General features: G+C 44.2%; 1 protein-coding gene across 2 annotated transcripts; it reads right to left on the bottom strand.

Moving 5' to 3' along the window:
- Nucleotides 1-5,239: 5,239 nt before the first annotated feature.
- On the bottom strand, nt 5,240-21,801 carry STARD7 (StAR related lipid transfer domain containing 7). 2 transcript variants are annotated; one of them, XM_060250949.1, is made up of 9 exons: nt 21,637-21,801; nt 17,750-18,202; nt 11,802-12,004; nt 10,926-10,975; nt 9,973-10,083; nt 9,784-9,866; nt 8,818-8,917; nt 8,382-8,466; nt 5,240-7,313 (listed from the first exon to the last, which is right to left on the bottom strand). In XM_060250949.1, the coding sequence occupies exons 2-9, from the start codon at nt 18,169-18,171 to the stop codon at nt 7,117-7,119; spliced, it is 1,251 nt and encodes a 416-aa protein (XP_060106932.1). In that variant the 5' UTR covers nt 18,172-18,202; nt 21,637-21,801; the 3' UTR covers nt 5,240-7,116. The 2 variants fall into 2 exon arrangements, with proteins under 2 accessions (XP_060106932.1, XP_060106933.1); XM_060250950.1 differs by lacking the exon at nt 8,382-8,466 and having other exon boundaries at nt 7,109-7,313.
- Between the last annotated feature and the right edge of the window lie 1,874 nt (nt 21,802-23,675).

Below are 23,675 nucleotides of genomic sequence, written 5' to 3'. Positions count from 1 at the left end.
AGTTTCTGCAGCTATTATGTCTGGCGGAATTAATCTGAGCAGCAAGGAATTTGTTACACACTGGCACCCAGAGATAACTGGCTGACTTATTGGTAACCTGTGCCCTTTCCTTTCCTTATAATGTAAACAATTTTTGGCTGAATATCTCCAGCACAGCGTTTTCACCCAAGAAGAAGAATTGCAGATTTATACCCCACCCTTCTCTCTGAATCAGAGACTCAGAATGACTCACAATCTCCTATAAATTCTCCCCCCACAACAGACACCCTGTGAGGTGGGTGGGGCTGAGAGGGCTCTCCCAGCAGCTGCCCTTTCAAGGACAACTCTATGATAGCTATGGCTGACCCAAGGCCATTCCAGCAGCTGCAAGTGGAGGCGTGGAGAATCAAACCTGGTTCTCCCAGATAAGAGTCCGCACACTTAACCACTACACCAAACTGGACAAACTTTAATTTACGTTTTAGAAGATGCTAACCCTCAAATTACTACATGTGTTGTGAAATTTTTAGCAAAAGCTTACAAAATTAAGTCTAAACATACCACTGTATCTTAATCACTGGGCGTCTATTCATTCTTGACATATCATTACTATTTTAACTGATCGTTTTTTGCTCCCGTTTTTATCATTTATCATGCCTCTATTTCTGATTGTAAATTACCATTGCTTTGTGCCAATAAAGGTCTGAAACTGAAACTACTGGTAACCCACTGTGACCAACTTGCAAGGATTTTGTGGGTGAAATCAGTCTTATTCAGTCCATCTTGGATCCCATGTTAAGCACATATTTGGTGCTGAACATTTCTAGGGTTTTGCTCATTATGGTCATAGATACCACTCTTTCATCAAAGGTGCAGACATTCTTAGGAAGACGAAGCTCATTCTATATGCTCACTCTGCGCCAGTCCCAGCTTGCTAGACATGGCAAAAGAAGACTAACCTCAATGACAGAGGGCATAGTTAACATCACCCAAAGAGGGGAATTTAATGGCTTATGGCTTTGAAGTCTGTTCACAAAAAGTCTCCTTTAGAGCTAGTCAGGTGGGTAGCCATGTTGGACTGAAGTAGCAGAACTATGTTGGGAGTCCAGTGACACCTTTAAGACCAACAGTTTAATTCTAGGTATAAGCTTCCATGTGCACACTTCTTCAGATACAGTGACTGTCCTCAACCATATATAGGAAGAGTAGAGGGGTTAGTTGCCAGGAAGGGCCAATTAGAGTCCAGACAGACAGAAGCAAAATTAGAAATAGCTATAGCTTCAGGTATTTAAGACTTATAGATCCTTTTAAAAACTTTCTCCCTCCACCTCTTTTGGAACAGTGGACAATCTTTGCCAGGCAAGGCCCCTGGGAGTATATTCCTGTTGGTTCTTCTGCACTTCTCAGCAGCTTTCAATACTATTGATCAAGGTATCTTCTTGAACTGCTTGCACAATGCAGGACAGGGATGTTGGAAGCAGCACTGGTTGTTCCTAAAGAGCAGGATCAAGGTGGTGGTGCTGGGAACAACTGCTGTTTCTCATAGCTTGTGACATACAGGGTGTACACCAGTTCATTCTACATGAAGCCGCTAGGGAAGTCATTGAGAATGCAGGATCATCCAAGTGATGACACTTGGGGGTCAAACTAGATGTTACTTTTTATACCAGCTTGCCATTGGGACTTGCAGCCATGCTACAATTGAAGGGGAGCATAGCATAGAGGGAGGAGGGACTCCTGTCAGCTCCTCCCCCCATTTCCTGTAGGCAGAATGACACCTCCTATCCCATTTCAAACTAGCAGTTGAAGTCCTACACTGCTGTGTTGAAGCAATGAAGGAATGGATACAGGCAAACTGAAACATACATTTCAGTCATAGATACTGCTGTCTGTAATGGTTTGATTGGACCTCTACCACAGGTAGTGCTCCTGAAGATCTTGGCACTGAATAGGGTTAGGGATCTCTTTTCAGAGCATAAGGTGGCTTCCTTGCCATTCCCTACACATGCCCTTGTAACAGCAAGACGACTGCTGTGGTTTTCTCTCCCTTTCAGAGTGTCTGAAAGCTGTACAGGTATAGAACACATAAAGAAAAGTCCTAGTATGCAGCCTTGTTATTGCTGCACGGCTTATTTTCCTTTCCATATGCACTTTTAAAGTCACTTTTGGCCTTTCTTCAGGTCAAAAGTGACTTTTAAAAAGGAAAGGAAAATAAGCCATGCAATAACATGCTATTGTTATCCCCCCCCCTCCCCAGGTTACACATGAAAGTCAAAGAAATACCTAGCATAGATCCCTTTCTACAGGAATCTCTGCTAGGTATTTCATTGACCCTCATTAAAAAAAAAAAATATGAGAGCGAGCTAGGCTGATCTCACTCTGGAGGCAGAGACTTAGAAGAGACCACTTTATGGGCTCAAAAAAGATTGTTCTCCAGTGAGAAGAGGTGGACTTTTCAGTTGAGAGCCTGAATGGAGAAAGATGCGGAAGTCTGGATTTGAACGCAGTAACAAGAACATGTTTTCAGAATCAGCAGAGAACATGCTTTCTAATAAAATAGCTAATACTAGTCCAGTCATGAGTTAAAAAGGTGAAGGTAGTCCCCTGTGCAAGCACCAGTTGTTTTTTACTCTGGGGGATGTTGCATTCACGTTTTCACGGCAGACTTTTTACGGGGTGGTTTGCCATTGCCTTCCCCAGTCATTTACATTTCCCCCCCAGCAAGCTGGATACTCATTTTACCAACCTCGGAAGGATGGAAGGCTGAGTCAACCTGGAACCGACTACCTGAACCAGCTTCCGCTGGGATCGAACTCAAGTTAGTCATGAGTTACTGGAAGCTTATTCACATTTCATCTATAATTTTAGTATTGTTTAAATGAAATGCAGAACAGGTGGATCAGTGAGCCTAGAAGCTGTAACATTCTGAGTTCAGGTGTCATTTTATGTGCAGTTGATCTTGGGGGGGGGAGCATTTTTCATTAGTAGCCCCCCCCCAACCCCAATATACAATCCAGCCAAAACTTGACGATGAGTCTGCTGCTTGTATAAATTAACCTTTAGACTCCAGCAGGATTAGTAGAGGCCTTCAAAGCATATACAAGTAAACTTGACTGGTGAAGTCCTTTTATTCCCATACATCTGGCCTATCTGAAAGGCAGGGGAACATATTGATTTTCCAAAAAGCCACCTGACATCTTCAGTTTTAGTTATTTGACTGACATTCTCCTTCATTGATGCCAAGGTGGCATGCATAGGGCTCCCAGGACTAAAATTATGTTCTATCAAATCCCCCTTAAATGTCACACACAAAAAACAGTACCAGCAAGTCTTCTAGTCAGGAGTCAAGGTCTTGTTTTCCACCAATAGACTACCTAGCAAAGTGATGTGTAGGGTTTTTTTGCAATCACCTACTGCCACCTACTGGTAGAAAAATGAAACAACCACAACCAGAATGTGGAAAAGATGTTCCATAGGTAGTGGTCAATCCTGCTGCAGAACTGAGTCAAGTGGCTCCAATTTGCAACTAGCAAGATTTTTATTCCAGCATAAACTCATTTCCCCAGCAAATGATGTCTGTAAAATTCAATTAAAATACTTGCCTTCCGGGATCAGAACACAGTGAATCTGAAATATTTGCTGATGCTAGCCTACCAGTTGTACATTTAAAACCTCCTTGGCAATGGGGTGGGGGGCAGGAGGGGAGAAATCATTTCCCTTTGTTGAGGAAAGGCTGTGGTTCAATGGCAGAGTATCTGCTTGGCATGCAGAAAGTCCCAGGCTCAATCTCTGGCATCTCCTGTTTAAAAGGACCAGAGAGCAGGTGATGTGAAAGACCCGAGACCCTGGAGAGCTTCTGCTAGTAAAGAGTAGACAATACTGACCTTGATGGACCAAATGTCTGATTCAGCATAAGGCAGATTCATGTGTTCTGCTTTTTGAACAGGGATTCAGCTACTCCCACAAGCAATTCATGTTACACTGCAGCACTATTCTTATAAGTCTGAGGAAGATTTACAGCTAGTGTGCTAGTTAGCCCAAGTCTTGCTATGATCTAAGGCATCCCACTCACCCGAGGTTTTTTGCCTATTTTTGGTGTTCTAGGGATTGTATTAAAGTCCTGCTCCCCCTTCCCTTTTCAGAACCTACTACATAAAAGATTTTCCAAAGAAATAGCATCTGAAGAAATGGGCTCGAGTCTCCAAAAGCTTATTTTGCTGGAAAGGGTGTAGTGCTGACAGTGCCAGTGCAAAGCAAACTGACCAACTTGCATCTTTTATTCCTGTGAAGGCTATGCCTTGCTCAACTGACCTATGACACTTCATGTACCATAGAACTCACTTGGCTAAATCAGGCCAGAGATTCCTCTTGCCCAGCCAGCCCTCTCCTAGTGGCTGAGCAGACAGCATCACTGCAGAGGAACATGATCCAGACTAGATACACTGCCTCTTAGATGTGGCTGACTGCTGTGGCTAGTCTCTTTCCTGGCAAACACCTCCAGTTCTCTTTTAAAAAAAAACTATTAGAAGCTGGGCCCATAGGAATAGGAAATCATTTTTACGTATACCATTCATGAAAAGCACCGGGGGGGGGGGGGGAGGTTGGTGCTGAGAGTGCTGTGTGGCTGTGAAGACATGTATGATAAGCACCCAAAAGTCAGGTAACAGAACTGGGGGGAGGAGAGGAACCAGAAGGGGGGGAAGTATAATTTTTTCCTTCGCATAGCATTTGGATTCTGACATTGAAGAATTTTACTGAGCCTGAATGATGCAGTGATTAGTGGGCTGATCTGGAAGATGCAAGTTCCAACCCTTGCTGTGCTGCAGAAACTCCCTGGGTGACTGTGGGCCAGACACTCACTCTCTGCCTAACCTACCTTACAGGATAAAATGGAGGAGAGGAGGACAGTTATTATAAATTGCTCTGGGCTCCCTTTACAAAGAATGGTGGGGAATAATAGTGTCTGTGGGCAGGAGAAGCCACTGTCACCCATGGAGAACATATGCCTTCTTTTCAAGATGGTTTAACTGCCTTTCAAAGGGTCTCTCAACCAAATCAGGCTTATTGCTGCTTCTCTATGCCTCTGCATTGAGCCTTCCAGGATTCATGACTCAGCCTGAGAGATATTGGCAGTGGTCATCGATGTAGCACATTGGTCTCAAAACCCGCAAAAAGATATCTTGAGCCAGATTAAAGCAGCTGTTGTGAAAACAGAGAGCTTCTGCCTTGCCTATCCCAAAAGAACACCAACTCATAAAACTGTTGTACCAGTCAGTTAAGTTTATTGGTGCCTTTTTTCATAAAAACCACTTGTTTTAAGTAAAAGCACAAGAAAAAAATCTGTTGGTACCTACATTAATGGCCCTCCCAGGCCACAGAACAAGACCGGAGAGGCCTTCATGCACAAGACCACCCCACCCACCCCAGCAATATAGGCCCCTTCAATCTCTAGTCAGTCACCAAGCTGAGAAGAGCTTTCTAACTTCACAGCTAGATCTCCTCAACTTAACCTAGATGGCTCACATTTTCCAACAATTTTCTAACGGCTCACATTTTCTGCAGGACTCTCTTAAGATCACATGCTAAAAAAACAAGAAAAATGGAGGTGGAGGAACACTCATCCATTTTTTCCTTGGCACAAATGGTTCTGAGGATATTTATACACAATAGCAAACCTTGCATAACCTTGGCTGGAGAGGGAACATTTTAATTTGCGCTTAGCATAATCTCTTCCTACAGAAGAATACACTTGAGGAGAGCCCATTTAGGATGCACACTACAAGACAGAGTGTAATCCTTCAGTATAGGTGCATGTCTTCATATGTGCATCATGTATAAGCCCCCAGCCCCATTCTGGGAACCTGGCTGATTAATATATTTAGATGAAGGGAGGAAAACAAAAAAGCTACGATTTGAAAAACCCCAGAATATCTAGGAGATGGATGCCACTGGAGAGCTGCTGCTCGTCAGAGTAGACAAGAAGTTCCACCTACTGTATAAAATGTTTCAAAGCTCTTGCCTCCATGACAGAAAGTGCACAAGAAACTCTCTCCAGTCAAACACATCTGAGCAAATTCCTTTCATGGGAACTTGATTCCCTCCCTCCACTTGTAGCCTGAGGCAAGTCTGCAGGCTGCATGCCTCTGAACTCACCATGCAGAAGAGACCCACTGATTTGCACCCAAGTGATGCAGAGACCTTCATGTCCCAACTTGGAGCCACAGGCTGTGAAACATTTCATAGGCCTTGTCCCTCCCCCTCCCCACCAAAAATACACAGCGCCGCCAGGCAACCAAGGCATGCCGATGCTGTTCATTTGACTGACGTTAAGCCCCAACCTGCTGCCTTTTGAGAAATTAAAGAAGAAATGGTCAAATGTCACCAAGCCAACAACTGGGAGAGGAGATACACAACAGCCCCATTTCTTAACCATTCAGGCAGCAGCGTGTAGCACTGAACAAAAAGGCCCTGTGCAGCAGCCTCCCCCAGGCTTGGGGTCTGCCTCCAGCAGCTGACATGGCTAGTCAGTAGTGCCAGACGGGGGGAAGGCACTATGGCAGTAAAGAAATGGCCCTTGGTACGTGGCAAGGTAGAGCGCAAGGGCTCACTCAGGCTAACAGGTGCTGCCGAAGATGCAAGAGATCCAACTTCTTGGCTCCCAGAAGCAAGTGTCTGTCTTTTGGACTGGCTTCACACAACACACATGCTCAGGCACTGCTGGTGCCCATATGCCACAAGAGGTACAAAAAAGTGTTAAAAGGCTGCAGCAGCCAGGCAATTTTGCAGGGAAGGGAGGGGGGGGGAGCCCAACATAATGTGGGCAGCACCAAACCGTCAGGGAGGAGAGCATTCCCAGTAGAAAATAAGATCACCAGTATATACAGAGCTACACAAGACTGCTTTTCAAAATTGCCAGGCTTGGCTCCAAGCCACCATGGTCTTACTGGTTTCTTCCAAGATGGCACAGAAGAGGGGGCAGGGCAAGGAGCATGGAGACAGGAGACTGGCTGAACTCTTGTTTCCCAGAGCAGCCTAATGGTTCCTAGCAGCTTCCCTCCTTGGTGGCACAGTTCCTTGGCCATCCCTGTTTGCAAGTGAGAGGCTTGGGCTGTCAACTTGGTGGGGGAGCAACTTCCTTTAGGCATAGCCCATCTGAAGAGGGCTGCAGGGTCCTTCACCCTTGTGCTCCTGGTTGGGTACACTGGCTGCCCCCTCACTGCTGCTGGTGCTCCCTCCCTCCATGGGCTTTGAGGAGATGTAGTCACGCACTTCTATTTCCATGTTCTTGGCTTTCAGGGCTGCCATGTGCAGCTTTTCCAGGAAGTCTGGCATGCCTAGAAAAAGAAAGGTTCACAATAAGGCAGGGTGGTGGTGCAGAAGATATCTGCACTGTTCAAGGGTCTAGGGCCAAGACCAGGGTCTAAGTATTAGCACTAACTTACAGCAGCATACAGGGCCACCCTCTCACTGTCGAAAGATGCCTGGTCTCTTCATTCTGACATCCCCATAGTCCTCCTCCCCTTCCCATGTAGCCACATTACAGAATTTGAGGTGCAGCCATTTGTGTGTAGGAAGTAACACGGTACAAGTGTGAGACTCCTACACATACGAAATGGGGCATATACTTGTACTAGGCTGTCACTCAGTCACCTACTGATGTTTTTGGCCTAGAGAGATGCAGTATCTCAGGGCAATTTTTTTTCCAGAACTCAAAGAAGCGCAGAGGGCAGCGCATCTAAATTGTGACATGATGCACACTCACTAACAGCAAGACTTAGTGAACTCAGTGGGAACTTGCATCTAAGTAAGCAGCAAGGGTAACTTAAGAAAACACAGTATGAGGCAGCGTTAAGCCTCTCTTGTCAGAGTTCTTGCAAAGAGGGCCACTGCCAACACAGGCACTTCTTGCTTCCCACTACAGAAGGGCATGTCCCAATCTTCATTGCCAGCTGCTCTGGAGGACAGCAAAGCCCCTGTCAGGTACTGTGCCGAACCAGGACTTCCTGTCACAAGATCCAACAGTTAAAAGCACTTATCCATCCAGCACAGAGGTAGTGACTTGAAAGGGACTCAAAGTGGATGTTTCAATGGAGTTTTAACATCCCTGCTTCTTAAAAAATCCTCATCTTAATCTGGGATAATAGCCCTGAACAATCTGGGATAGTAACCTTGAACCTCTGGCATTACCAAAACTTTTAAAAGCCTATTCTGAACCATGTTTGGAATCTGTATATACTGCTGGCCAGAAGAACACCTGGGCTAAACACTAGCGGCATGAAATGTGTCACTTTGGTCTTTATATACTACCTTATATGAATCCAGGTGCAGCAGGTTAATATATTTCTGTTAAAGCCTCATGGAAGCCTCTTTCCTGAACTGAGGGGCCCAGCTTCATGACTCACCACTAGAAACCATCCAGCTTACACAGTAGCGAGGGAACACAGTCTGAGGGTTGTCGCTGTACGTTAGCAGGTAGTCAAAGCCATTCTAGGAAGAGAAACAATATTAGCAGCCCCTTCCCAGGAGCCCATCTGGCAGGGACTCCCACAGAAACAACCCCATGTAGGGAGAGCCAGCTTCTATGGCTTTTGGCTAACCGCATCTATTAGACTGGTTCCTGCCTCGCCTGTACAGCAAGAGCAGCTCAGGAGCAGATGTCGCTGCCGAGTATAGCAAGATCCAAGTGTGATTGTTTGCCTTCTGCTCTCCACACCCCCCACACGCAATTGCATCAGCAGTATACTACCACAACACATGTGCAAGCATTCTTGATGGTGGATGGACCAGCCAGAACTGGACTGACTTGAAGCTTTCCTTGAAGGCTGGCAGGAAGCTCACCTCATCAAATGTTTTGTGAGGGCGAATAACCATCTGGGATTCGTAAGTGCGTACACGGACAAATTCAGGATCCTCGGGGACATTTGGGTGCTCAACCGCTCTGAAAAAAGCAGTGCAGAAAAGAAACATTACAGTTTCCTTTAAAGAAGGAGCTAAAGAGTGGAAGGCCTCACTGGCACTCTCCAAGCCATTCAGATTCTGTGGCACATAGTACTTTAGAAGAGCCCTACGGAAATACAAGCTGGACTGGACATATTGAACTTTTTTTTTTTACATAAAGCACCCAGGCATTCTGGGGCTCTCCACCTGAGGGGTCCAAGGAATTAGCCCTCTGCATCTATTCACCAAGCCAACAACATACACAACACCTTTAAGGCAAAGCCTGACAATCAGCTGTTTGGCAGTGACTGGCCATTGAACAGCTCACTGCCTAACAATCAGCTGGAAGGAGGCCTTGAAACAAGGGAATGAGTCACTGCTGAGATGCAAGGCAGTAGCAGCTTTTCAGAGGAATTACTTTGACTACATGGGCGTTCTGGAGGGGTGGAGCCTCTAAAGTGGCTGGCCCCAGGACAAGTCCTTCATCTGGCAAAGAGAAATTAGCCAAAGAGGACATGCCAGTTCTTGCTGCTCAATATGAAAGGTGCAGGGCCAGGAAAGAGGCGAACCGTGACAAAGGGTCCTCATTCCCTCTGTCTTAGGCAGGGGTTCTCTGCCGTCAAGGTTTGCCAGACTCAGGCAGGGATGCTACAATGCCAAATCACAGGTGATCTGGAAGGGGGGCAAATTTTTAACATATTGTATTGGTTTCATGCTGCCTCCTTTAATTTCATTTGCACCCTCTCAACCTTTTGGAATCCAGGACGTGGGGAGCAGAACCACACAAAGTAATGCCATATACTCACTTCATTTACATTTATTTTAACTGTGGAACATGCATCTTCCACCTGGAACTGGATCCCTTACCGTGACACCAGAACCATCAGATTGTTCTCCTGGTCGACACTGTACCGTCGAACATACACGTAATCCCGTGAGTACATTGGATACTGAAGATGGGGGAAGGGAGAGAAAAAATGATCATACTATCTCCATCAAACACCTATCTGCCATGCATTTAGGAAGATGTGAAAAACTAGCGAAAGAAGCACTCACCGGAAAGTGAGTTACCCAGTGAACAACCTCTGATCCAGTGTCCTGATCCCTCTCAACCACCTCCAGTTTGATGACTAGTGAGTCCCATTTCTTGCGATACTCAGTATCCAGCTGGAAGATAAGAATTCAGGAGAGCTTACCTGGATTGAAGGCATAACGTATTTTCTACTTGGCAGAATGCAAACCAAGAGTGGCTGACTCTTGCAGAACTGTTCAATGTATCACCAGCAAATGAAAAAAGTGCTTTGGACCCAGACTAAATTTTCTGACAGCAGAATGGAACTTTTGTCTCCCCACTTGCACTACAGCCCACTAATCTCCCAAGAAATATTGCTCCTGGGGGATAGGGGATCCTGAGGAATGGCATGGGGGAGAGGGTCTATAGCAAGGTGGTCGAACTGTGGCTTGGGAGCCACATGTGGCTCTTTCACACACATTGTGTGGCTCTCAAAGCCCCCACCACCCAGTCAGATAGCTTGGAGAAGGCATTTGTTTATTTAAATCACTTCTCTAAGCCAGCCAGGAGCTTGGAGAATGCATTTAAAGTTAAAGTTACTTTCTTTCCACCTCTCCCTCCTTCCTCCATCTGTTTGTTTTCCTTCCTTGTCTTCTGGCTCTCAAGCATACGACATTTATGTCTTGAGGCTCTCAAACACCTGACGTTTATTCTGTGTGGCTCTTGCGCTAAGCAAGTCTGGCCATCCTTGGTCTACAGCAAACAAGTGGGATCAATGGATACTGCCCATTTAGTCTGGACCCAGCCCAGCAGCTTGCTACCTTCTTACTCCTACATCAGCCCTTTGGGATAAGTTACCAAGAAGTTCCCCTTACTAAGTCCTCTGCATATATAAGCCATGTAACACAGCTTGCTGTACCCAAGACACTGCTTCAGACAAACACCGAAGGACCACCACAGATGCTTTCAAATGACAAAAGAGATTCAGAGTACTCACCTGCACATTGAAAAACTGCCTTGGAGTCACATCCATGTATGTCCCAAAGACTATAAAAGAAAGACATATCATAGCCACTGGTCAGAAGAATACATTTCAGCTAAGATGGAAGGAAGAAAACAATCATGATGACTTCTGACTGCAGGTGTTATGGAAATGAGCAACCTCAGAGCTGGAATAAAGAGCAGCAGCAGAGAAGAGTGAGGCAGCTGCACTTATGAGGAGAAGTGATGGCACCAGGGTAGACAGACTTGACTAGAAGAATGAAGACTCTCACTAAATTGGAGAATTGAGCTCAACAGCTGGAAACAAACATGGAAACCTTTCATGCATCACCCACAAACAAATTCATGTAACCTTTCCTTCTGCATGTGACAAAGCCTAAGTCTTCTGGTTCTCTGCTGTTTCCTTTCAAATACTGGCTCCTCAAGAGCAAGGCTGTGGGCTTGGATCCATAACAGAACTTGGGGCTCGATCCAGATTAAGTTTTGCACTGGTGGAAAGTATTTGCATCAGCAAAACAGAATTTTCAAGTCCCTACAGCTGCAATAGCCCACCTGAAAAGTTACTCCTGAGGGATGGGAGGGAAGCTCTCAGGAATGACAAGAAAAGCAAATTGGGGATCTACAGCAAGACAAGGGAACAGGTAGAACTTGCATCTCCCCTCCCATTACCAGAAAATTCAGTTCGGACCCAACTCTTGGTCTTCAATGGCACTAGATTATTTTTATGTATTGAGTGCACACAAGTTCTGCACTTAGGTAGGTGGAAGCTATTCAAAGGAGTCAAGCAAGCCTGTTGCCTCTGGAGCCACTGTGACTAGACTGCAGGACTAATTCATGTCAACAGATGAGGAAAGACCACAGTGGAAGCTACCTCGATACTGGTACAGATGAGACCCCCCAATTGGACGTCGCCACAGCTTGAAGTGCTTCTTGTCCATCACCATTTCCCAGCTCTGTTCCTCAGGATCAGAAGTTATGTCCTTGCGGGGCTTTGTCTCCTGTGTCTGGTTCTCCTTTCCATTGCCCCAAAACAGTCCGGTTATTTCTTCCACGCGTTTCATGTCTTCTGCAGACCTTGGGTGGAAGAAAAGACCCCAGTCAGTGCTCACTTGACTAGATGTGAAAACAGACACAGGGGAAAGCCAGTTTTGCCTTGTTAATGCACCAGAAAGTGACCTTCATTCCAACCCTTTAGTTAAGAACCAAAAGGCACAGAATGCTGCAAGGTACAGGAATTAGTTCCAAAGGTGTCAACAGATACGCAAGCTGTCATTAGCCAAGGTTTCTCAACGGCATATAGGGATGTATAGATGTTTAATCCAGGACTGGGCAGAAGGTCACTTAGAGAAGACCAGTCACACTCCAAGCAAATGTGAGTAGATCTCCATCACTCCCCCACTGCTGCTGCAACCACCTTTTCTAATTCTTCCCCTTAAAGCTCCTGTAGCAGTGTCTCTCTCTCTCTCTCATATGAAAATAATAGCCCCACACATGCATCCCCACTTGCTCTAGATGGGAAAGCACCAGCACACTTTTCCATCTGCCACCTTCTCCTCTTTCATATGCACACCTTTGCTCTGAATGGGAAAGGAGTGTGCCATTAGCTCATTCCCCCTGCACCTAGCTGCTATTTGCCTCTTCCAGGAAAACACAGAAGAACAACTGGGGTGGTGGTGGTTTGCTTTGAGAAACAGAAGAGAAAAAGTTTCCTCATCTGAGCATCTCAGATCTGCTCTGAAATGTGCTAATTTCTGCACAAGCTACCATTTTGTGACTGGATCCACCCACTGAGCTGCCATTTTGTCACTATCCAAAGGCTCTTGAAAAAAATTACATAGTCCCCAGAAACAATGTGTGTGCTCCCCATGTTAAAAATTAAAAGCTTCATCATTTAAACATTAACAAGCTCACAATTTAGCTCAAATACACATTACATATTATCAGCTCTGCTGATTTTTGTACAGAAAAAATTATACTAAGGTGCTCAGGGCATTAACGTTGTGTATAAATGATTGACAGTTAAGACCTTAACTGAAAAACCTTTTCCCCAACCACATATAATCCTAGAATGCACGGGTAATCCTTTGCCCATTTCCCAAGACTTGGGAAACATTTGAAGTAATAAACAGCAAATTAATGCCTATCGTCACTCTATACCCCATGCCTTCTGCATAGTGAAAGCCCCCACTATTCTGTATTGAGAACTGGAGTGAAAAGTCAGCCCTATACTAGAGCAAAAGTACCAATCAGGACTGTGCTGAGGCTGTACTTTCTTGGCTGTAAAACAGACATGCAAAGAGAGCCACTCCTCTCAGGCAAGACAGAATGCCCCCAAGGAACCTGGCAAGGAAACTCTCCTGAACTGGATGAGCAGATTCTCACTCACACACACGTCTTTCACCAGTGACTTGCCTTGGTGAATTGTTAAGGCAAGCTGGCAGGCAAGGGACTTCTGAGAACTTACTTACAAGGCAGCTGCCCATTAAATGGGACAGTCCCAGATTATTTTCATTTTACCATTCTATGCTTACTAAAGTGCACAAGAGTGTGTGGATACTGCTTGTTAAATGCTGAGGACTTAAATCCCCAAACTATACAATCACTTTCAACTCCCAAATCCCAGTACACACAGAGGAATATGTATAACTTCTTTCTTGGTACCCAAGACTGACAACAACCAAGAGCGCTAATAATTTATGAAAAGCCCTCATAAACCACTTCTCACTACAACTGCAGCTGCAAGTCTGAAGGCATCACCCTGCTTCAGTCCCTGGCCAGCAAAATACAAAGGAATCTGGTGTTCACACACAAAAAGGCTCCAATGTTTTATGGATGATCCCACTAAGAAGAGTTCTACCTGCTGTCCTAAAATACAAACCTGCTACTTCAGCCTCAAGGCAAACTCTACAATGGAGAGGCTGCTTACAGAACTCTACAGCTACAAGCACACTAATAACTGAGCTTTCAAACTCTCCTGTCCTGCATAAGTTAGGGCTTCACTCTTCACTGCAGAATTCTCATCTAGATACAAGACTATGACTTTATCTCTTTAATTTAAAAGGAGCGTATAATATACGTACAGCCCAGCTTTTGCACTTGTGCTGAGTGTAACAGCAGACAACCACTGCACATGCACCAATAGGAACTGCAGTTTGCACCACAGGGATTCCTTACTCTGGCTAATACCCCACTGATAATCCAATTCAGAATGAAGGAAAATGGAAAACCAACTCATTGCTGGTCACATTTTTAGCACTTCTCCTTATCCCTTTCAAACTAACCTCAGTATTTTCATTTCAGAGAAACTGCACAGAGTGTGACTTTCCTAAAGCCATGCAATGACTTGGTGACTGAAAAGCAACTGCAGCAACCTTATCCAATACTCTGTAATAGAGCCAGTGTCTATTCTCTGGGGCAGCTGTATTCTCCAGACAGCACTCCACGAGACAAAAGCATCTGATGCTGCTGTACAAACGGATTCCTCTCTATAGAGGCTTGACCTCTTGGTAAACTTGCTGCCAGACACAGAGGGCCCTCACCGTTACAGAGCATTGACATGCATTCAGGTGTCTGTACATCTATGGAGCATGTACCTTTTACAAACAAAACCTAAGCGATGCATCTTTCTACATGAAAGAAATGGTGGGCAATTTTTTTAGCACAGTTCAGTTGAGGTGTGTTAAGACTGCCAAGGACTAAATATAACTGCCCCCAGGGCTGCATTCAACTTGTCATTTAGCCAGCTGTTCTCTATTAATTGGATCGTGTTTATTAACTTTTCTCCTTGCATTGTGATATTGCCAAGAAAAATAAAACAGAACATTACCTTTGATCTGGAATCATTATTTTTGCCTGAAAGAGAGAATCCTGATGCACATGTGTTGCTATTGTTGGCAATTAATAACATTCTAGCACTCCTGATACAAACTCCAAAAATAAAGCACCAAATACAGCATTCAGCAAGTCTCAGCTTTTTCCCAAAGGGTAAGACAACTGCTCATAGCCAACATCCTGACAGATATTAAGATCATGCAAAATGGATTGCGGGCAAGCTCTTTCTTTTGAGGAAGACCAAGCATAAGGTGCGCACAGAAGTCTGTGAACAGCCTGCTGCATTGTGAGGAAAAGATCTCTGAAGAGAGAAATGGAGAGTCGTGAGTTTTCTAATTACTACCAAGTTCCTCAAAAATCTTCCCAAAGATCCTCTTGTAGGCAGAATTTTTTTTTCCAAACCTCAAGCAAGATTCAAACATGCAACTCGGACTGCAGAGCTGCTCAACAGGTGGTACCTGCTGTCACTGAATGGGTCTGCCCATCCAATACTGCCAGTCAACCAATTCGGCATGGTGGCCTGACAGGGGCTTGACCGAAAGCCCTCTCCCCCCTTTTTTGCAGGCCCAGCTCAAAGAAGAGATTTGTTGAGCTTAGTGGTTTACCAGACAAGACAAAAAGGCTGTGCTTGGCTTGTTGAGTCACCAGTGCACCCACCCAGCCTAAAGGAGGGCAACAACATTATCAATCTGCAGGATTCTCTGTCTACAGTTTGTAAGCAACACAAGAGGAACACTAAATCCATACCATTCATCTCCTCTTGATTCAGTAAAATGGGAATTTACACATGGTAGTTAGCAGGGAGTTTGGTCAGTCTAAAGCTTCAAGCACAACCCAATTACACCATGGACCAGGTAGTTATTGTTCTTGCTCATGCTTCCAGTTGTCTCCTAGCCAGATACCAGACCTTGCTACTGAGAGCTCTCTGTGGTTTCACCTGGAAGCCTATTACCAGAATGAGCTAGGAAAAGTAACCAAGTATGGGATTAACAACTACAAAACACTTAAAAAGATCAAGTCATACTCTTAACTGTAGTTTCAACACACCAGGCATAGTCCATCAGGAACTTCTCCTGTGCTAACTCTATTTTAAAGCACTGGCCATATCAACAGCACTTATGCACTTTGTGTTTCAATAAAGCTTGCACAGGAGATGTTTCCAGTGGGCTATGCACCTATATTCTCGACTTACTTTTACAAGCCCCTGAAGTAGCTTCTTGTACAACACCATGTTCCAAGCTAAAGGCCAAAATATTTTCTACTAAAGTTGCTACACATAAAGCATTAGAAATATTGCATTTTTGAAGTTGCTGGAGACACCCAAGAGTAAAATCTCATGCTCTTGGCCTAGTCAAAGCAGCCACTTTAAAAAAGCTAGAAGAGAGCTTATTGCAGGGAGCAGCTTGAGAAACTGTGGCCACAGCACAATTACAAGGATAGTGCATACATCTGAGGCTAGCAGCAACATTTGAAGAACTACATGCAAGAGCTCTTTAGATCTGTGCCTTCCCCAAACTCCTGACAGATAACTGGAGCAAGACTGACATTCTTAGGAGCCTCCGCCTCTTCCCAACGAAAGCCCAAATGCCTGAGGCCAGCTCCAGAAACAGGTAGGTCTTACAATGTTCCCATAGGTGATCAAGCATAGCCTGTGAAGAGACTTCAGTAAGAAGGAGTTCAATAACGGAGAGGGGCCACAACAGTCCTTCAGTTATTCACTGCAGGGAATGGAAAACCACAGAGAACAATTTTGTGCACTGTTCTCTGAAAACAATATACAGATATCAACAAGGTGTCCTTGACTCAAGAGGCTGAAACTAGATATGACAAATGAGGTGGTCTCTAGTCTAAGGTTCCCTAAGGCTAAGCTGCCTCTTCTTCCAGGCACTTGAGAAGTGATACCAAAAACCATCACCCTGAAGAGTCCCAGCGGGTAGGCTAAACTACCCTTCTCCATAACATTACATTGCCGTTCCAATGCCAGTTGGGCAGTACAATAAGAAATTTTCTGTCTTTACTTATAACGCACCTGTGAATGAAAGCCTGTAAAATCACATGACCAAAGTAGAAGTCAACAATAAAGAACCATGTGGCATAGAAACCAACAACTGCTGTTTCAAATACTTATTCACAATAATACTACAGAACTTTGAGGTGAGATCACATGTGTAAGGATGTGTTTGTTAGCATTACTGTGAGCAATGTTTGGAAGGCAAGATTGTATCTTAGATGTGAAGATCTTACTTAGATGTGAAGATCTTACTTAGATGTGAAGATCTTACTTAGATGTGAAGCCATTAAGCTGAAGAAAGTCTTAGGACTGAAACTGGTTCTCTAACTGCATTGGAAGACTTCCAGCAGTGTATGCTGCCTGATTTGCTATTGGACTTGTGGACCTATGAAATAACTCCTTTCCAAGGAACAAGTTTTGGATTTACAAAGTATACAAAATCTGGACTGCGAAGGAGATGAAACAGACCCAAGTATTTTGTATTAATGCTTGCTACACAGTATATGGAATCATTCTTTATATATTGTGAATAAGCATTTGAAAAAGAAATTGTTGGTTTTCTATGCCACATGGTTCTTTATTGCTGATACGTTGATAGTCGAACTGTGGGTTCTTGCATTGTTAGCAACTAAGCAAGAGTCAATTCTTATCCTCCATCACTTTTCAGCTTCCAAAAAAATTCATTAGGAGGTGGTTCAAAAAAGCTAACCAAAAAACATTAGTTGCTGTTTTTTAAAGAAAAAGAATCAAAAAAGCCTTCTAGGTTACATGATTATTTGAAAACATGCATCAGCACAAAGCCTCTGTGTCCTGACTGGCTCCAGCAGAAAATCCTGTCATTATATGATTCCACACACCCATGTGTACACATGGACATTCTGGTCCAGAGAAAATGAAATACTGGTTTCAGAGTAAAGCCCAGAGGCCAAGGAACTAAAGAAAGGCCACCGCTGCACCAAGAGCCTGCTAGGACCCACCTTTTCAGTTCTTCTTCTTTGATTCTTTCCTCTTCCCACAAGAACACACCGGTGAAGGCAGCCATCAGCTTACCAGCACTGCCATAACGTCCTTGGAACCTGCGCCATAAGGAGCTGAATAGGCTCTTACGTGTCCTCTCAGAGTAGATGTTACTGTACAACTGTCCAATCTGCTGGGCACGTTGGACCCTCTGGCTGGTTACATAGCTGCACTGGTTGGCCAGCAGGGAGAGAAGGCTTCTCTGCTCAGGACATTTCTCTGTACTTTTCTGTAGCCAAGCAAACAACCATTGGAAGGTGCCCTTCAAGGACTTCTCATTCTGACAGAAACCAAGTTTCCTGTTGAAGCCAAAGAAGCGGGCTGAGTTGGTGTAACAGGAATAAATGCTGGAGGGAGGCCTCCACTGGAGTGGGTGGAACATGCCTGCTCAGCCTCACTGATGACCCGGAGTCCTAGACAAAGGAGAGAGAGATTAGAACAGATTAGTCATAGAACAGCTACCTTCACTCTTAATGTTTTTAATAATATGGTTATGATTTTGCCTGGTGCTATCTGGAACTGATAAACTTACTCAAGGCTTATGAGAGCAACAACCAGTAGCCAAGCCTAGCGGTGCAACACTGGAAGTCAGTCCCTGCCAAGTGCCCTGCATCAAAGTCTAGACCAAAACCCTTTTTAACCTAGTCATTACTGTACCGATACAAGATTTATAACAGAAATGCTGCCTGGCTGCCTTAACGAAAGAGATGACACAAGCCAACTCACCCAATTCATAAGTGGTACAGGGAAAGTAATTATTATGCAGCCATGGCTGAACCTTGAGAAAATGCCATTCTACTCTTTGGTATTTCCTGCTTTGAAACTGACTTTTACTTTGTGAAAGATGACTAATAGAGGACCCATGCAGACTAAAAACAGTGGCTGATTAAGTTTGGGGTGCAGCGACCTCTAGGCCATATTGAGCTAAAGTATGCAATGTACTTGAAATTGTGTTTTACTTTCTATTGTGCTGCAGCATAATATTTATGCTATAAACTAATAAATTAAGAGACAAAAGAGTGATGTTAACATCAGCTCCCCACACTCGTTATTCTGAAAGGCAGCAGATGAGACAAGAAAAACCAGTACAGCACTTCAATACTCATGCAGACTACGCAAAGGAAAGGATGGGAAATTAGCCCCCCAAAAAGATTCAGTATGTTTAAATGGTCCAAAGGCTAATATCTTCTTAAAAGCAGCATGAAGCATGGATATAGATTGAAATGGATTGGAGAAAGAGAACAGGCTGGGTCAAATCACACAGAACTCCAACTGAAAGAGCAGATTATTCATTGCATTCTCCTCCAATTATGCTCAGGACATCCTCACCCTCTCACTATAAAGCATTTCTGCTGATGACTTCCTCCTCCCAATTTTTCATTCTTCCTAACCAGGGCAACAGGAGCCAAAAATAAAGGTGATGCTTCCCCACTTTCTACCTTGACAGGATATTAAATCTGGCAGATAATCTGCCTTAGAAACAGGATCAGCTTTTGGTCCTTGAACGCAAGCTTCCAAGCAGCCCAAGATGACCCTGATGCAAAATTCTTTTAGTTGTGAGGCAGCTGACCAGGAAGGCTCTCATCAAGGTTCCCTCAGACACTCTGCAAAAGTCTTAACTAATAGGGAAACAAACATCTCTTTCTCTCAGAACTGCTGTTGCTAATCTCCCAGGAGGTCAGACAGCTGCCGCTTACCTCCAGAAGAGTAAACCTATTATCTTGAGGCATTAGTGGAAAGAAACAGGAGGATCTGCAAGCTGTGGCTCTCAGATTCTCCTTGCTTGCCTCTCTGTGCTGCCGCTTGCTGGAGAAGCAAGGATAACCCCAACCCCAGGCCACATGTGCTTCTGTAGTGCCCACTGCTCAAGACATCAGAGATCTTTGAATTTAACAGGTTTGTTGGTATAAAAGCTTAGCAAGCAGCAGCTCACTTTTGTATGTGGCCACCATTAAGCCATGTCCAGGCCACCCCTACACATGCATTATTATTATGGAACAATGCCTGGTACCAGCCTGACTCTGGGGTCCAATGATACTTGGCTTTCTTGCTACAACCACAACACATATATTATTATTATGGAACAATGCCTGGGATCAGCCTAACTCACTCTGGTGTCCAATGATACTTGGGTTTTTTGTTATGACTGCTGTCAACATCCCTTCAGAGGACAGCCCTGCGTGTGCTTTTGAGCTAGGAAATCCTTCAGTTCTCTTGTTACCTGTCCTTTGACTGGCCAAAAAAAGGTCTAGTCCTGTCTCTCAGTTATTTATACAAAAGGTTTTCACCCTTCCATGATTCCATTATTCCGAAGTCACGCAGAACTAAGGCTGAAAATAACTCGCCTGAGGCCCAAAAATCAATTCCTGGCAGAGGGACATCTTGAACCTTGGTCCAAAAGTCCAAAGCCATTAAATATGCAATTAATTTGGTTTGAAATTAATTTCATCTGTGGAGGGGAAGAAACCCCAGATGCGCAGAACAAAACAGAAAATTTATTTTTATGATGCCCAGATTAAAAATATTCAAATGAAGAATTCTATAGCTAATAATGTTACATTGATCTTTACAGCTCCAGCATTAAGTGATATGTGATATGAGACCCTGTATAGCCAAGCCTTTAAGGGTGTTCTAAGGTCTACTCAACATACATTATGAACTTTGAACACTTTAAATACTCTTGCCCAAGTTACAGAAATCGTAAGACAACACGCTACTCTAACTACATTCCTTTCTAGCTATTTAAATCCTTGAACTATGAGAAGAGACTAGTGAATCCATGTCTTACTATCAAAGCCTATATGCATTGCTTGTTTGTGCACTAAGTCTAGACTACAGGCATACAAAACATAGCATTAGGCACAAAATTCTATTTTGATTTTTAAACTGGTGCAAGTTTGTAGCCCCAAGGAAGCAAAATATGAGGGCAATGCCTACTAAACATGCGGACAATGCCCACTAAAATCTCAAGGGCCAAAGGAATGGTTGGACACAATTTGCAATGACTAGGGAAAGACAAAATTTGCAACTTACATGCTTACAGAATTTAGTTTTTTAATACAAGGCACATACTGCAATAATGGCGTTAGCAGCAACAGCCAACCTCAGGGCCAAATCCAGCTACCATCTGCTCTCCCTTTGGGTAACCCAGAAACACCCCCCCCCCCCAATTCAAGGCAACTACTACAAACATGAGTTACAACAACATCAAATTACCCAACAATATAATCGTATTATAACAAGATACTGAACCAAAGCATTTCGCATATTTTTTATAAAGTTATGTATCCACTGCCAAGCATTATTAATACTACATATTAATAGGAACCGTTCCTGGGAGCTAAAATAAACGAAATCCAACACGGCAGCAACCAAAGAAACTTCCTACAACCACTCCCACCCCGTTTCACCATTTACACTTCTTTCCTTTATCCTGTAAGTACACCTAAGGTTAAAACTACCAGCCAAGGCTCATCTCTTCATACATTTCGTGAGGAGGAGGAAGCCTCTCGACAAAAAAGCTGATGACACAACGAATTCAGAGGCTACAATTCTAATTCCTTTATAACATGCTTACGGGGGGGGGCGGGGGGGAGAGAGGGTGGGAGTTACCCCTCCCCCAAGTAAGCTCACACAGTATCGGGCCGTGAAGCCCGTCAGGCACCACAAGGCTCTGCACACCTCCCCCGGAGTAAACCCACTGAGCACAACGGGACTCACGCGCGCACAACCCAGCAGGCCTTCCCCTTCGTCGCTTCTCCTCAGCCAGATCGACCTCCAAGGAGCCCTCGTGGCTGATCAGAATGTGGCCCCTCCCGCTGCGCAGGGCCGCACCGCAACCCCTTACCAGGAATCTGGTCCCCGGCGGCGGCCTTGCCCAAGGTGGAGAACAGGAAGGAGCGCCGCCAGCCCCGCGTTTCTCCAGCTTCCCCTCCGGCCCCCTCGCGCCGAAGCCCACATGAAGCCCGCTTCTTGCAGCCCTCAGTGCCGTAAACCACGCCAATTCCGCCGGCCCCACCCACCGACCTCCGATAGCGCCTGCCATTGGACACTCGGTGACTATCCTCGCCTTTCTGCTGGAGATGGGACACGTCCATCCAGCTGCTTTCCCGCCTCCTTCCTATCAGGTTCAGTTGTTCCGGTGACTCCTCCGCATCGTGCAAGCCCACCAACCCTCTTCTCCGCCTTGTGACCCACTGAAGGGCGCCTTGGAGACAGAAAGACCCGGCCGGAGCTGCCCTACGTAGAGCCTGAATGAAAATGCCGGAATGTATTTCCTTCTTCCTCCGGCGTCACTGCGCTTAAGTTTTGGTACTATAAGCACAGTCAGTTTGTGTTTGTTCTATATCAACCTTCCCTAACAAAAGGTAGCAGTAGACTCTTGAAACGTGCGTATACGTACATAGCACGTGCAAATAGGATCGAGACGAGGCAAAAATAGACATTGCACGCTACAGAACTGGGACTGGGGAAAGGTGGTACATACAAAACTGTAAATTGCGGTGTAGCGGTTACTTTTTTGAACCAACGGCTCCACTGATCACAAAAAGGCTAACTGGAGGCTGTAACCACCTACACTTCAGGGTTGTCGTGAATATAAAACATAAGCCCTGACTTCATTAGAGGAAGCATGGGATACAAGCTGAATTAACCAAGATTTAGATGCCAAATATTCAGTGGGCCTGACAATAACTTTGAATTAATTTTAGAATTTGCACACCAGAGCATACAAACCCCAAACATTCAGCATCATCACCATACATTTGATAGAAAAGAGAATCTTTAGAATAGTCTTCTACTTATGTCAAGGCTATCACACCTTTCATGATAGCATTAAGGATTCCTCCAAACATTGCCCCCAATCAACATTGTCAGCAGCATCTTTAAAATTTGCATTTTCGACAGTACAGCTGGGTTCTGAACTTCCTCTTTTTAAAACATTTTCTCTCAAATGTATGTTCCCAAATGTAACTGTTAAAAGATAACACAAAATTAAGAGCAGCTTTTATTATTAAACAAAGTTACCTCAGAGAGAGACTTCTGTTTCCTATTCTTGGAGATGTAAAAACATACATGCATTTTCAAAAGCAATCAACTGGATTTTTTTAAAATAGCTTGAAGCTGTCACCTTAGCAATGCAAATGAGCTGTGCATGCATCATTCAGCCAGAAGACTGTGCTGCAAAGTGCATTGCAGCTAGAAGCAACTGGTGATCACCCTAAGCACACAGGGGAAGAAATGGAACTAAGAGTACCTTGCTGTGCCATTCTCCCCCCTTCCCACCCCATTTTCTCAAGTATGGATGTTACAATAAAATATATATTTTGTTACATCCCCAAGTTGATAGTGAGCTGGATAGTGTTCTGAGAATAAAATCCACAGGCATAGGAACCTAGACAACACAAAACAGCAAACTCAATTCCAAATAAGAGCAATAGTACATGTAATTTCTGCTGCTCTTTTTTTCAGTATCAGATTTTTTAAAAAAACAAGTTGATCCCTACATTTTCTTCTTCCCCCAATGCCTTCACTTTTAATATTTTTAAACAGCCTATTCTTATGCATCAATAGTGCTTCTGCCCACATTTCCCTGCTGTAAGATAGAAGCACTACCTGTCCTTTGGTTTCTCCTATATACAATTAGTAAAAGCTACTATTGTATTGCATTCACCTGCACTCTGTTCATATATATATATATGAACTATATAAACGTGCTATATAAATATGTGCTATATATATATGTGCTATTTATATATGTGCTATATAAACAATCTCTTGATAATACTTTCTCTAAACAGTATATATAGTGACTTTCTAAAATCATTCATTCTACACAACTTTGGAATTTTCTTCCTTCAGGGACCCAAAAATCAACTCCAAGTGGCC

Source organism: Heteronotia binoei, chromosome 12 (genome assembly GCF_032191835.1).
Source record: "Heteronotia binoei isolate CCM8104 ecotype False Entrance Well chromosome 12, APGP_CSIRO_Hbin_v1, whole genome shotgun sequence".
NCBI lineage: Eukaryota > Metazoa > Chordata > Lepidosauria > Squamata > Gekkonidae > Heteronotia > Heteronotia binoei.
This window is presented reverse-complemented; position numbering and strand designations above follow the sequence as displayed.